The 16,385-nt window shown below is 32.0% G+C and overlaps 2 protein-coding genes across 3 annotated transcripts in view; both read right to left on the bottom strand.

Annotated features, from left to right (window-relative positions):
* Positions 1-370: 370 nt before the first annotated feature.
* LOC120202977 (receptor-like protein 9DC3) lies at positions 371-5,262 on the bottom strand. Of its 2 annotated transcripts, XM_039203348.1 has the most exons (6): positions 4,849-5,262; positions 4,546-4,631; positions 4,234-4,452; positions 3,013-3,231; positions 2,399-2,470; positions 371-1,743 (listed from the first exon to the last, which is right to left on the bottom strand). In XM_039203348.1, exons 2-6 carry the CDS (start codon positions 4,574-4,576, stop codon positions 566-568), a joined length of 1,719 nt encoding a protein of 572 aa, XP_039059279.1. In that variant the 5' UTR covers positions 4,577-4,631; positions 4,849-5,262; the 3' UTR covers positions 371-565. The 2 variants fall into 2 exon arrangements, with proteins under 2 accessions (XP_039059279.1, XP_039059278.1); XM_039203347.1 differs by having other exon boundaries at positions 379-1,743; positions 4,546-5,260.
* Positions 5,263-10,653: 5,391 nt separating this feature from the next.
* The window catches only part of LOC120202791 (receptor-like protein 9DC3), a 49,885-nt gene continuing 44,153 nt past the window's right edge, over positions 10,654-16,385 (bottom strand). Inside the window, exon 3 of the mRNA XM_039203161.1 lies at positions 10,654-11,690. Within this exon, the coding sequence (XP_039059092.1) occupies positions 10,654-11,690 (1,037 nt within the window). The remainder of the gene's footprint in view (positions 11,691-16,385) is intronic.

Genomic DNA, 16,385 nt, shown 5'->3' with positions numbered 1-16,385 from the left:
CCATTGAATAAGTAATTGAGTCACTGCCCTATTGTTTCGTTTAATGACTCATTTATCCAAAACGATTGCAAGATAAACCCGAAGCTGCCCATCAGCAGTGAGTTCAGGTGGGTCTCTCGAAGCAACAATCTTATTTCCAATTTTTCGTTTCAGAAGACTGATATGAAAAACCGGATGAAGTTTAGAATAAAATTATTTCAATATTTTAACTAATGAATGAATCAATATAAAATTCAAGTTAGATTATAAATAATTATTATAATTTTATTAATAAAATATAATTATATTATCTTACTATCATCACAAATTAAAAATAAACAAAAAAAATTAATCTAAAATTTCTTAAAACTCCACAAAATGCAGGGATTAATTCAAGTACAATATAAAAGAAAAGAGACAACAAAAGAGGGTCAATACATGAAACCATACTTATAGTTTTGGGGTTAATTATTTGGAAATTATTGAAGACAAACTATATATAAAACAACTATAGATAAGGGCCTGCCTACCACCATGCAATGAAATTTTCTACTCTGTCCACTGCTCGATCTGTAATAAAAATCCGTCAAAGAGTTCTATTTTTTACCTTTTCTGCAAATCTTTGTTGAACTCTCACGTAGATCTTAATGAACCACCATGGTCTTCCAGTTGTGAATACAATGTATCCCATGCTCAATCCCAACACCAACCCACATCCATACCCCATCAGTATAGAAAATTTCCAATTCAATCCATCTTCATCATCATCTCTATCAAATTTGGCTGGAGTTCCCTCATCATTATCACAGCTCTTTGATAATGGCAATCCACATAAACCCAAGTTTCCTATGTAGGAATCATTACTGAAAGTATCCAATTGTTTGCCATGAGGAATGGGTCCTACGAGATTATTATGAGAAAGGTTTAACACCTCAAGGAATCCAAGATTTGTAAACTCTGTTGGAATTCTTCCGTGGAGCTTGTTTGATGAGAGATCTAATGATTCAAGTTCTGACAAATCACCTAATGATGATGGGATAGGACCTGTTAAACAATTATGAGAGAGATTTAGGGCAATTAGTGAATGAAGCTCTCCAATTGTTTTAGGAATTTCTCCGGAGAATTGGTTGCTGGAGAAGTCAATAGCTGTCCATATGGTTAATAGTTTCTCAAACTCTGTTTCCAATCCTTTTGTTGTAAAAAATAAACCTGGCGCAATATTTATTGTTCCACCAGGTATTACATCTTCCATGTACTCTGGTTTAGCTTTCTTTTCATTCTCTTCTCTAATGGCATGCAAATTTTTAAAAAAATTTACAGGTAGGTAGCCACTGAAGTTATTACGAGAGAGATCAATGACACGCAAACGAGTGAAGGTAACATCAGAGCTATCCACCTTACCATAGAATCTGTTCGATCTCAAGTCAAGCACTTGTAACTGATCCAAAATTCCTAACCAATTTGGGAAAGTGTCATTTAAATAGTTGTTCCCAACATCAAGAAGCTTTAAATCTTTACAATTACCCAAAGATCGTGGTAGTGACCCTTCGACTTGGTTGTTGCTGATTAGAAAATTTTTTAAGCTGCAACCTTCAGCAAAATTTTCAGGTATTTTACCATGAAAATTATTCATCCGTAGGTCAAGGTAAAAAAGGGAAGAACTCAAGTTTCCAACACATTCCTGAATTGTTCCATCCAACCTATTGTTCGATAAATCGAGAGCCATAAGGGAACTCAAATTGCATAATGAGGAAGGAATTTGGCCTTGCAGAAAATATGAAATAGAGTTTGAATCAGAAGTTTGAATAATCTTTGAAACAAATAAATAAATGTTTGTTAATTTAATTAACAACATCAGGCCTTTTCTTACATGAAACTAATACCATTTATAGAGCCTGAATTGTACTAAAATATATAATTGTTTTTAAAATGATTTTAAATATTCTTCTAATTAAACAAAAACATGACAATTGCAAATCGGTACATTTTCCAACAGTTAGGTATGTAAAACAAATATCATTTTTTCTAGAGAATCAACAAATATATTTTTGAAAATTTCATTTGGATATCATATGACATGCAACAAATTACCAATTTTGGACAGAAAATTTTCTAACGAAATAAAAAAAAAGTTGATATTGAAAAGGATTTTGATAATTTCTTTTGATTTATCATAACTTAACAATATTTAAAACTTACAATTAGAAAAACCATGGACATTTAGTTTAGTTCATTTCGAGTTGAAAAAAATAAGATATTTTAAATTTAAATCATTTTAGAATGGATTTATTTGAGTTTAATACTTAAATGATTTATGTTTGAATACAAAAGGACACGTCAAATGAAAACAATTCTTATAACTAATTAATAAATATATAACAAAATAACAATAAAAAGAGGAAGGAAAATTATATTATACCCGTGAAGTTGTTAACCGAAAAATCAATCATTTCTAGAGAAATTATATTTTTGATAACCGATGGAATTGTACCTGAAATGTAAAATTAAATAATCAGTCCAACCTTTAACCAATTATTGCCTATAATCTACACCCAATTCTTTAAAGAAAATGTTTCTATAATTAATCAATTCATCTTTTTCTTCTTCATTAAATTGGGTTAACATCAAATAATAGGTTGATGATTATCGTTTAAAGTCATGCATCAAGAACTAAAGTTAACATCAAATAATAGGTTGAATTTGAATATTTTATTATATAATTTAAATAATATTTTATTTTAATTGAGATTTTTTAATAATTAAATAGTTTATGATTTTAATCAAAATTTTATTTTTAATCTATACTTTTATTATTCTAAATTAGTTCTAGGAAATCTCAATTCAAATTATAAATTGAAAAACTATTAGGAATGTTACCAGAAATTTGATTCTCAGCCAAGCTTAATTATTGCAAATTAGACATGTTATCAAATATTCCCTACTCCAGATGACTTGCAGTGAGATTGTTAATTATAAAACAACTTTTATCTAACGAAAATAAAGAGAAAGGGATGCAAACAAGGAATTTTTTACCTTTGAAGTTATTGTAACCAAGAAACAAAGATTGGAGCATAGTCAAATTTCCGATTTCTATAGGTATACTTCCTTCCATAGAATTGTTCCACAGTGATAAATACCTCAACTCTTTGCACTTGTATAAACTACTGGGAATGCTACCAGAAATTTGATTCCCATTCAAGCTTAATACTTGCAATTTAGACATGTTATCAAATATTTCTGACTCTAGATGGCCTGCAGTGAAATTGTTAGTTATATAAATCTTTTATCTAATGAAAATATATTCAAGATCGAGAAAGATATAAAATTTAAAAAAAATATGATATTATATTTTTAAAGTTGTTAAAAGAAAGACTAATATTCTCAAGATAAGTAAGTTTGTAATAACTAATGGAATTTCACTTCAAACATATAAGTAAACCGATCAAAATTTATTAATAAATTTTCTAACAAACCCCTAATTTCTATGTTGAGCACCAGAGGCATTTGTTCTCCATTTCTTTCCCTTTTTATTTTCTTAAACTTGAAAATTTTATTCAAATTTTTTTCACTGCTTAAGAAAGCTGCAAATAGTTGAAAATATTTAATCCAAACACATCTTTACCCAAGAAATCGTTATTAGAAAAATTTATGTACGCGAGAGAATTCAAATTTTCATTCTCTGGTGAAATTTTATCTAAAATATATAATTAAATCTGTCAAAAATTATTAATAATTTTATAGAAGATCCTTATATTTTTGTTGGAGTGCTATAGGCATATATTTTGCATTTCTTTTCCGTTTTAAAAAATTAAAAAAAAATTAAATTGTTTTAGTACTTATGAAAGCTCCAAATAGTTGGAAGTATCAGGTCCAAAAAAATAACTGAAACATCCAAAAATTAAATCAAGCACTAAACATGATAATATTACATACAATTTTTTAAGTATCATATTCAAGTAGTTAGAAGTATGAAATGTGAAACTAATTTATTTTTTCATAGCCAAAAGTATTACTATATTAAGAGATTAAAAATTTAAAAAACTACAGAAATTTAAAAATAGTTCCAAGGTATTTGATTCAAAGAAGACTAACGATACAACTTATTTCAATATGTAGGTTAGGACTTATTCCTTTAGTCTACCCTAATTTGACATTAAATAATTGGTTGATGGTTCAACTGTCTGTAAAAATAAGATAACAAAAAATTGGAATTGTTAAGTGAGAGTAGATGGACTGCAATGTGAAATTATTTACCTTTGAGGTTGTTCTGATTAAGATACAGAATGTCGAGCATAGTCAAATTCCCAATTTCTGAAGGTATACTTCCCTGCAAAGAGTTGGAAAACAATGATAAAAACGTCAACTCTTTGCATTTGAATAAACTCTTTGGAATCCTGCCAGAAATTTGATTTTCATGTAAATCGAGTCCTTGTAATTTAGAAAGGTTGTCAAACATTCCTGATGATAGATGACCTGCAATGAGAATATATTAAATATGACAACGTTAGTTATAAAATAAACTTTTTACAAGTGAAAATAAAGACATGATTGAGAAAAGTATGGGACCTTGGAGACTGTTGCTGTACAAGCTCAACATTTCAAGTTTTGACAAATTGCCAAGAGTGGATGGGATAACACCAGTGAAGTTGTTCCTGTACAAGAACAAGCCTTGAAGTTTAGCGAAGGAACCAAACCATGATGGGATTTCTCCACTGAAGCTGTTGTTACCAAAGTTCAAATATTTCAGCCGATGCAAATTAGTTAACTCAATAGGTAAAGAGCCATGAAAACTATTGTTATGAATGTAGAGGTAGGCAAGGAAAGATAAATTTCCCAACTGAGATGGGATGGTGCCTGTGAGATCCATACTTGACAAGTTCAGAGCTGTGACTCTGTGGTGTCTGGATCCACAGGTGACACCAATCCAATTGCAAACAGAGGTAGAAGTGGACCAGTTGGTTGCTAGGAAGTTGTGGGGATCGTGAGTGATATGGGATTTTAAGGCTAAAAGGGCAGATTGATCAGTGGTGATGTTGGCAGAGAAAGTAGCACTAAAGGTTGCAATAAAAGCAGAAACATAAGAGGAGGGAGGAAGGGAGTTTTTGCCATAAGGTTGGGTGTGGGTATAATGCAAATCATGAAGAGAGAAACAACTGGGTTTAATGCTTCAGTTGAGTGTCTTTAAATAGGATGGATTTAGGGAGGGTATCCTTTGAGTCATAATTTGGATAAGAAGGCACCAACCACAATACACGACACATAATGGAAGGCTTAAAATGCAAGACTTAGTCTCGAGTTGAAGAGTAGAACTGATATACTTGTTTTAAGACTTCATGTCTGGACCCATATTTCACGATTCAATGACTTTTTTTCTCTCTATCGTTTTCTACTTCATGTCGTATGTAACTTACCATTTTAATTTTAATTTTGTTATTCCAATTATTCAAACCATGTACTGCAAACCTTGCTTCTCATCGTATTATTTGAGTAATTTGAATATTTAAATTATTACAAGAATTAAATTTAAATACTTTAATATGCAACTCGAATAATTTATGATTTTTTTAATATATACTTTTATTATTTTCAATTAGTTCTAAGAAAATCTCAATTCAAATTATAAATTGAATTTGATCATAAATAATCTAACTTGAAACCGATTTTCTCTTTTCTATCTTTTTCCTTAGCCGTCAGCCGTCATTAGTCTCTTTTCTTCTTCATCTTTGTAACCGGCGGCAACACCAGTCTTGGTACTGGTTGTCGACCGTCGGTATTCATTATTTTTCTTTTGCTTTATTATAGCGTATCTTTTTTTAATTTATGTTTTTTTATTCTTAATAATTTTGCCTTTTAGGTAGTTCTCCTGCCTTTATGGCATGTTTTCCTCTGTTTCTATGGCATGTTTTCGGTTGTTTGACCGTTGTTTTCTTTTCTTTTCTTTTCAGGGTTAGATTTGATATCATCACAACTGATCAAGATGACGCTTATTTGTTATCATGATGATCTTAAATTAATTTAGTTTATTAACTCTGTAAAATAAAACTAAAATATATTAGATCGATAAACATCAACTATGACATTTTCTATAGTTGCATGCATGTAGGAACATGCGTAAAACGATATCAATGTAAAATAAGATATATGCAAGAAACGAGATTTAATGTGGTTTGACTTTGTCTACTTTTACGAACAATAAGAACATTAAACCATCATAGACGTAGAAATCATGAAGCGTACAAATACATGATATCACATGTATATTAAAATTTGATATCTATCCAAAACTCAAAGTATCCAAAATCACTCGCTTAATATCCCTATAAAACTCCTCTTTGTAACATAAACCCCAAAATATGTAGAGAGTACAAGATGATTATATCTCTCAAAAAATTCTCTCATCATTTTAAAGGATTCTATTATATAGGAATTATTGCCTAAAATAAATATTTACTTACTAAATAAACTTAATTATCAAATAATCTTCAACCACTATAATTATAATAAAATCCAACTTAAATATTGATTATAATTTGAATCAAAAAATAATTCGTGCAAATGTGATTGTTGAAAAGGATCGATTGTTTCAGTCTAGTTTCAGTGGACTTCGAGGAAATTAGGGAATGGATGGAAACAAAGACTTAGAAGACTTTTAGAACATAGTTAACCAAAAAGACTTTTATTCATAAAATGAAATCGAGAATAGTATTTAATGTAGATTGTTATTTTGTTGAGCATTGGAATCAAACATATCCATCAATCAACAAACTGTCACAATTGGAGTAAGACATACGCAAAATTATTGGGCACAAAAGGAAAACCAAATATGAAAGACTTAGTCTCAGTACATCAATTGAGAATCTTATTTTGTTGTTCCATTTGGTACTTAAGGTTTTGCCTTGATTAATTCGGACCGACTTGGATCGCACAGCTGGCTTTAGTGGGTAAGTCTCCTAGCGGAGATTTTTTACATACACAATAACTCATTCATACTTAAGCGATACTAAGTTATTTACCACTTGAGCCAACCCAGAATCTTATTTTGATTGAACATTGGAATCTAACATATTCATCATTTGTTATTTACGAGTAATTTCAAACTTTGTCACATTCACACAAATCAAAGGCAGCCTGTTTCACCATGGACTGTACCCCAAATCATACGTCTCAAGGCATCACTTAGGACCACATGTCTGGACCCATTTTTCACGATTGTGATAATTAATTCAATGGTTGTTTTCATCTCTTTTATTTTCCACTTGATGTTGTATCTTTCTGTTTCAATTACATATTGTTTTGCAAATTAATACTGCAAAGTTCTACCACAAATCTTGGTTAATAACGCATCAACTAAGTAGATAGTGCCGTGACACAAACTCTTAAAATCTCACATCAACCATTTATTAGAATTGATCTTGACATATAAGTATTCGCGTAACCAGGGATGAAGCTTCCTTGAAGACGGGAGGACTCTTCCCCACCCCTAGAGAATAAAAACTTGATTCGATTTGAAAATTTGAAATTTTCGATTGGACTTGACTCGAAAAAACTTAACTCGACTTGGAAAAAAAATTAAATACTAGTTTAGTTATAAAATAGAACTCGAATAACTCAAAAGTTTTAGTAATTGGTGGAATAGTGTTCAAGTTTGAGTCGAGTCCCTTAACTTGGCATGATATATATATCGTATATGGTTATAGACATGGACGGACGTAGGAATTCAGGTCAGGGTGCGAACTTAAGAAGTTATATTAAAAATTTTAGAATATGAAAAAATAGACAATCAATAGAAAATACAAAGAAAAAACTAAAATATAGGGAATTTAAAATTTCTAGGGGTTGTGACCCCTTCGGTCCATTCCTGATTATAGAAAATTGTTTAAATTGGAATCAAAGAAGACGTGAAAAAGTGAAAAGACACCTGGACCTGATACCTAGATAGAATCTAGAGAGGGAAATTTAATTTAAATTTCAAAAATTTGCCAGTGAAGATTCGAAAAGATTAGAAGAACCCTTTTCGGAGTATGAGATCAAAGAAGCAATTTAGAGTTGTGGGGATCCGAAGGTCCTTGAACCTCATGGATTTAACTTGAAATTATATAAGTTTTACTGGGAGGAAGTCGAAGGGAAAATTATGTAAGACGTTATCTGTTTTCTTCGAAGAAGGCAAGTTAGCTCCATCAATTAACTCCTCTAGTGTAGCTTTAATTTTGAAGAAGTGTGATCCAACAGTTATTTCTGAATTTAGACCAATTAGCCTTGTTGGGTCAATTTACAAGATCATTGCAAAATTACTCTCAATGCTTTTTTATGATTGGTGATGGACCATAATTGGTGAGAGTCAATGTGCCTTCATAAAGGGTCGACAAATCTTTGATGGAATTCTAATTGCAAACGAAATTATCCATTCTATGGGATATGACGGTAGGGTGTCAGGGGGTTATCTTGAAATTGGATTTATCCAAGGCCTATGATTGCGTGCCATAATTATATACAAAACATCTCTAGTGAGGGGGATATAGCAACCGTTATTCCACTATATGGCCACTATTTGAATCCATGCAAAAAAAAAGTTTTAAACTGAATTTATCAAAAAAGAAAAAAAAAACCTGAAAGTTTTAAAATTAAAAATAGGCGGGCCACGTACTGAGTACAGACATTAGAATACTTAGATAAATAAATATTTAAAATAAAATGAGTCGATGACAATATGACATTTGTTTTCTTATATTAATGAATAATACAAATTAAAAAATAATTGGTTTCCGTCTACTCCGGAATCCGGATGTTCTCATCACAGGTAACTTACAATGCTTCAGCGTTCAGACATTATTGTTCGTGATCATTTTATTCTTGTTGGGTTGGTATAGTGAGGAATGTGATGGTACTGGTCGTGATATCTCTTGATTGTGAATATTGGGAAAATATACATCAGTGTCATTTTTTCTTGGGATCTATATCTAGTGTTGTTGAATTTTTGTATTCTTTTTGGTAATTGAAAAACATTGTTGCCTGCTCATAGACATCAAATAAATAGGCAAAGAGATTGATAGATGAGGGAACAATAGCCTGGAATTCGATATCACAAAACAACCTTCAAGTTCAATGGGAGAGTGCAGTTTTCGAGATTGAAGAGCAATTCATGAAGATTGCTTGCTGAATGACTAGATCTCTTTCCCAACAGGTATCTGTATATCCATCCATCCATCTCTGTTAATGGATGCATTTTTTTGGGAACAAAATTACATATATCTCTTTTGATAGGTCTTCTTTTATCTGCACTAAATGTTGCTATTGGAGAGAAAAAACAGGAACGGGCTCTGTATGCATTGTCCATCGGTCCTCGTTGTACCTATCAAAATCCATTTTGGGGCTTGGTTTCTTACTATGAGGTTTTATCGTAAAAGCATGATTCCTCACAATTCTGGAAAAACAATATCAAAGATCAAGTATATGTAATGGTCTGCTCAAGAAATTAAGAAAGGACTAAGAAAATAGAGAAGATAGATTGAAGAAAACAGAATTCTCAAGATTTTCATTCATAGATTTGATGCTCATTACAACTGATTTTTATAGGAATAGTCATAACAGATTGCCAGCTGTACATTATTTTTCAACAAACTAGATTCCTTTAGCTGATTTGTCTTCTACTGTTGATGCAGGTTGCTGGGCTCGTTTTCCTTCTCAGGTCCACTAAGCACTCCTTCCTTATCTCTTATCAGCCCACGCTCAGGTTCCAAGTCCAGCAGGTAATGAAATATCCTTATCCATCTTCTCTTCATTTAATTTCCCATTTCCAATCCCTAATTTCCCCGTATTCCCCTTTTCTTCTTCAGCAATCCCTAAATTCGCCTCATGGGTCATGACAATACCCCCATCTGCAGCAGATGCTTGTCCCCAAGGATCTAAGTCTGGAAATTGGGATCGAAGGACTGTGAAATCTTCCCAGGTTGCATTCTCAACTCCCAGATTTGACCATTGAATAAGTAATTGAGTCACTGCCCTATTGTTTCGTTTAATGACTCGTTTATCCAAAACGATTGCAAGATAAACCCGAAGCTGCCCATCAGCAGTGAGTTCAGGTGGGTCTCTCGAAGCAACAATCTTATTTCCAATTTTTCGTTTCAGAAGACTGATATGAAAAACCGGATGAAGTTTAGAATAAAATTATTTCAATATTTTAACTAATGAATGAATCAATATAAAATTCAAGTTAGATTATAAATAATTATTATAATTTTATTAATAAAATATAATTATATTATCTTACTATCATCACAAATTAAAAATAAACAAAAAATTTAATCTAAAATTTCTTAAAACTCCACAAAATGCAGGGATTAATTCAAGTACAATATAAAAGAAAAGAGACAACAAAAGAGGGTCAATACATGAAACCATACTTATAGTTTTGGGGTTAATTATTTGGAAATTATTGAAGACAAACTATATATAAAACAACTATAGATAAGGGCCTGCCTACCACCATGCAATGAAATTTTCTACTCTGTCCACTGCTCGATCTGTAATAAAAATCCGTCAAAGAGTTCTATTTTTACCTTTTCTGCAAATCTTTGTTGAACTCTCACGTAGATCTTAATGAACCACCATGGTCTTCCAGTTGTGAATACAATGTATCCCATGCTCAATCCCAACACCAACCCACATCCATACCCATCAGTATAGAAATTTCCAATTCAATCCATCTTCATCATCATCTCTATCAAATTTGGCTGGAGTTCCCTCATCATTATCACAGCTCTTTGATAATGGCAATCCACATAAACCCAAGTTTCCTATGTAGGAATCATTACTGAAAGTATCCAATTGTTTGCCATGAGGAATGGGTCCTACGAGATTATTATGAGAAAGGTTTAACACCTCAAGGAATCCAAGATTTGTAAACTCTGTTGGAATTCTTCCGTGGAGCTTGTTTGATGAGAGATCTAATGATTCAAGTTCTGACAAATCACCTAATGATGATGGGATAGGACCTGTTAAACAATTATGAGAGAGATTTAGGGCAATTAGTGAATGAAGCTCTCCAATTGTTTTAGGAATTTCTCCGGAGAATTGGTTGCTGGAGAAGTCAATAGCTGTCCATATGGTTAATAGTTTCTCAAACTCTGTTTCCAACCCTTTTGTTGTAAAAGATAAGCCTAGTTCAATATATATTGTTCCACTAGCTACTTCTTCTATCATGTACTCTGGTTTAACTTTCTTTTCATTCACTTCTCTAATGGCATGCAAATTTTCAAAAAAATTTACAGGTAGGTAGCCACTGAAGTTATTACGAGAAAGATCAATGACACGCAAACGAGTGAAGGTAACATCAGAGCTATCCACCTTACCATAGAATCTGTTCGATCTCAAGTCAAGCACTTGTAACTGATTCAAATTTCCTAACCAATTTGGGAAAGTGGCATTTAAATAGTTGTTCCCAACATCAAGAAGCTTCAAATCTTTACAATTACCCAAAGATCGTGGTAGTGACCCTTCGACTTGGTTGTTGCTGATTAGAAAACTTATAAAGCTGCAACCTTCAGCAAAATTTTCAGGTATTTTACCATGAAAATTATTCATCCGTAGGTTAAGGTGTGAAAGAGAAGAACTCAAGTTTCCAATGCATTCCGGAATTGTTCCATCCAAACTATTGTTCGATAAATAGAGAAGCATAAGGGAACTCAAATTGCATAATGAGGAAGGAATTTGGCCTTGCAGAAAATATGAAATAGAGTTTGAATCAGAAGTTTGAATAATCTTTGAAACAAATAAAAAAATGTTTGTTAATTTACTTAACAACATTAGGCCTTTTCTTACATGAAACCAATATCATTTATGGAGCCTGAATTGTAGTAAAATATATAATTGTTTTTAAAATGATTTTAAATATTCTTCTCGTTAAACAAAAAGATGACAATTGCAAATCAGTACAGTTTCCAACAATTAGGTACGTAAAACAAATATCATTCACTTGGATATCACATGACAATCAACAAATTACCAAATTTTGGAAAAACCAAGGACACGTCAAATGACAAAAATTCTTATAACTAATTAATAAATATATAACAAAATAACAACAAAAAGAGGAAGGAAAGTTATATTATACCTGTCAAGTTGTTATTCGAAAAACTAATAATCTCTAGAGAAATTATATTTCCAATGCACTCCGGAATTGTTCCATCCAAACCATTATCATCTAAAGAGAGAGCCGTAAGGGAACTCGAATTGCATAATGAGGAAGGAATTTGGCCTTGCAGAAAATATGAAATAGAGTTTGAATCAGAAGTTTGAATAATCTTTGAAACAAATAAAAAAATGTTTGTTAATTTACTTAACAACATCAGGCCTTTTCTTACAATACCATTTATGGAGCCTGAATTGTAGTAAAATATATAACTGTTTTTAAAATGATTTTAAATATTCTTCTCGTTAAACAAAAAGATGACAATTGCAAATCGGTACAGTTTCCAACAGTTAGGTATGTAAAACAAATATCATTTTTTCTAGAAAATCAGTAAATATATTTTTAAAAAAATCACTTGGATATCACATTACATGCAACAAATTACCAAATTTTAGACAGAAAATTTTCCAACGAAATAAAAAAATTGATATTGAAAAGGATTTGGTCATTTCTTTTGATGTATCATAACTTAACATTTTAAATTTAAATCATTTTAGAATGGATTTATCTGAGTTTAATATTTAAATGATTTATGTTTGAATACAAAAGGACACGTCAAATGACAAAAATTCTTATAACTAATTAATAAATATATAACAAAATAACAACAAAAAGACGAAGGAAAGTTATATTATACCTGTCAAGTTGTTATTCGAAAATTGAATAATTTCTAGAGAAATTATATTTCCGATAACCGATGGAATTGTACCTGAAATATAAAATTAAATAATCAGTCCAACCTTTAACCAATTATTGCCTATAATCTACACCCAATTTTTTAAAGAAAATGTTTCTATAATTAATCAATTCATCTTTTTCTTCTTCTTTAAATTGGGTTAACATCAAATAATAGGTAGATGATTATCGTTTAAAGTCATGCATCAAGAACTAAAGTCAGAGTCATTACGAAAATTGAATTTGAATATTTTATCATATAATTTAAATAATTTGTGATTTTAATTGAGATTTTTAATGAAATAAAAACAAAAATTATTTACCACTGAGGTTGTCATTTTTGCCATTAGGTTTGACGTCAATTTAAGGCAAAGTTCAACATCTCTAACTGGTTTCCTAAAGTTAGACGTAACACAGCTAATGAAATAAAGGAGAACGGGATGCAAATGAGGAATTGTTTACCTCTGAAGTTGTTCCGACCAAGATACAAAGATTGGAGCATAGTCAAATTTCCGATTTCTATAGGTATACTTCCTTCCATAGAATTGTTCCACAATGATATATACCTCAACTCTTTGCACTTGAATAAACTATTAGGAATGCTACCAGAAATTTGATTCCCAGCCAAGCTTAATGCTTGCAATTTAGACATGTTATCAAATATTCTCGACTCTAGATGGCCTGCAGTGAGATTGTTAATTATAAAACAACTTTTATCTAATGAAAATAAAAGAGAACGGGATGCAAATGAGGAATTTTTTACCTCTGAAGTTGTGACCAAGATACAAAGAGGAGGGAGGAAGGGAGTTTTTGCCATAAGGTTGGGTGTGGGTATAATGCTTCTCTATTGTTAGTTCATTGTCTTTAAATAACATGGATTTAGGCAGGGTATCCTTTGAGTCATAATTTGGATAAGAATTTTTTTTTTTTTTTTGAAAGAGGGTACTTTGTATTAAGAAGGATAACAAAGTACACCACCTCAAGGACCTCATTAAAAAACCTCCCTAATCCTAAATGGAGGAAAAAGAGTGAACCTTAAGGTGGTCATGATAAAAAACACATAACACAATTACATGGTTCAAACCGAACCCCCTACCACAAGCCCAAATCCAACATATAATAACTAACACAGTCAAGCCGACAATATACATAGAGAACACACTGAGTACCAAACACAAACAGCAATGCCAATGGTATGAACCTAATGGCACTACTAAAACACCAGGACAAACCCAACATACTATACTTGGTACAAACCATTATAAAACACGTTGCTTTTTGTAAGAAGTGGGAACACCACCCATGCTAGCACTACAACCACACAAAACCACCCATGCTCCCACTTACTCACCACTCCCTGCTCCACTCTAACACCCATACCATGCTCACCCTAAACCAATAAAAAAACCCTGAAGCATCGAAAAGAGCTACCAATCACCCGACAACCACCTTATTTCCACCAAAAGTATCAACATGCGGGGATCTCGAAACCAGCAACTGCAAACGAAAACCACCTTCAACCTAGGAAAACTCTCAACACCGTCAACTGCAGAATTCACCACACCACCACCGGCCAAAGTGCCATCGATGAAAATTCTTTCTTCTTCATGAACCACCATAAGGAATTTGAAGGGAAAGCCCAACAATTAATGATAACAGAACAATACTCCGGTACCACCGAAGCACACTACACATCCAGAAGCAATCTGGCTTCATCAAAATGAACTCAATTTCTTGTTTCTTCATGGATTGAAAGAAACGACCCCCACAAAGATCCATAACATACTGAACTGCTGAAGAACACACGGAAAACTAACACAGTGAACAATTCACACGCAGCAGACCACCAAAGCACAGGACAGACACCATCCACCAAAGCGCAGCCCCTAAACAACCACAAACACCCAGGCAGTAAACGGTGAAAGGAAGAAAACCACCAGAAAACACTTGGCAACAACTTTGAGAACACCACGAACAATATCTCAAGAACAAAAACTAAAACCTCCACAACCCCTTACAGACACGCACCAAACTCAAGCAGTTCTGTAAACTCTAAATCCTTGGAAACTCTAAATCCTTGAAAACTTCACTTGCAGGACCAACATCATTAACGAATCCAAAAGTAGAGCCAACTCGACTCCTCTTCTTGAGAAGGAACACTCACAGAACCTCACCAAAGCATCCCACAATCTGCCAAAAACCTTTCCAAAGAAAAGTGTTTGGTAGATTCTCCACATACAAAGAACCAGATTCCGAAGGAAGACAAGTAACGCTCTCCCTCATACTGAAATATATCAAACGAGCAAAAGACTAAATCACTATGGCTTTAACACAAACACCTTGCATGCAGTTTTAGCTATCGCAAACTGACTCCAGAAATCGACTAAAAAACTCACACAGAATCTCAACACCTTGAATCTAATTGCATACTTAAACCAAACCTCAAGCACGAAACAACAAACAATAGGAACAGGAAAAAATCGCAGTATGTAAAGAATGAAACAATCTCACCAAGCTAAATTGGAACACCCAATCCATCGAGTAGCAAAATGGGGACTAAAGCCAACGACCCTATATCCCAAAAACACCAGAGTAGACCGACCAAACCTTTATTCATAGGACATAAAGAAGGACTCTACATCGCTGTGTTGGCTTTTGAAAACTTAAGAAAAGCGTTCGTAGAAGGGCGAGAAGCAGCAAGCAAGGACGGTGGTGGGGGCGGCCACCGCCTTACTATTTGGATAAGAATTAATATGCCTAAAATGCAAGACTTCATGTCTGGACCCATATTTCACTATTGAATGATTTTTAACTCTCTCGTTTTCTGATTCATGTCGTATGTAACTTACCATTTTAATTTTTATTTTGTTTTGCAAATTATTCAAACCATGTACTGCAAATCTTGCTTCTCAACGTATTATTTGAGTAATTTGAATATTTAAATTATTAAAAGAATTAAATTTAAATACTTTAATATGCAATTCGAATAGTTTATGAATTTTTTAATATATACTTTTATTATTTTCAATTAGTTCTAAGAAAATCTCAATTCAAATTATAAATTGAATTTGATCATAAATAATCTAACTAATTTATTTTTTCATAGATATAACCTTTCCAAGTTTGAAAGGTTTCCGATAACCGATGGAATTATACTTGAAATGTAAAATTAAATTTGTTAAAATAATAAGATATTTTAAATTTAAATCATTTTAGAATGGATTTATTTGAATTTAATATTTAAATGATTTATGTTTGAATACAAAAGGACACGTCAAATGACAAAAATACTTATAACTAATTAATAAATATAAAAAAAATAACAACACAAAGAGGAAGAAAAGTTATATTATACCTGTCAAGTTGTTATTTGAAAAATCAATGATTTCTAGAGAAATTATATTTCCGATAACCGATGGAATTGTACCTGAAATGTAAACTTAAATTTGTCAAAATAATTTGACGAAATAAGTATATTATGTCTATAGTAGTGTGATTGAGTATGTTTATGTTTATATTTTTAGAATTTAGGTAATTTTGAACT

This window comes from Hibiscus syriacus, unplaced genomic scaffold (genome assembly GCF_006381635.1).
Source record: "Hibiscus syriacus cultivar Baekdansim isolate YM2019G1 unplaced genomic scaffold, ASM638163v2 tig00009009_pilon, whole genome shotgun sequence".
Classification (NCBI taxonomy): Eukaryota; Viridiplantae; Streptophyta; class Magnoliopsida; order Malvales; family Malvaceae; genus Hibiscus; species Hibiscus syriacus.
Note: the sequence above shows the minus strand (reverse complement) of the source record. Positions and strands in the feature narration are given on the sequence as shown.

Excerpts from the sequence above, each read along its gene's own strand:
- LOC120202977 (XM_039203347.1), bottom strand. The coding sequence starts at position 4,846 with ATGGATCTCACAGGCACCATCCCATCTCAGTTGGGAAATTTATCTTTC. Across the intron at positions 3,232-4,233 it reads TAATCAGAACAACCTCAAAG|GCCATCTAGAGTCAGAAATA; the intron begins GTAAATAATTTC and ends ATTTCACTGCAG. Across the intron at positions 1,744-2,398 it reads TTCGGTTAACAACTTCACGG|GCCAAATTCCTTCCTCATTA; the intron begins GTATAATATAAT and ends ATTTTCTGCAAG.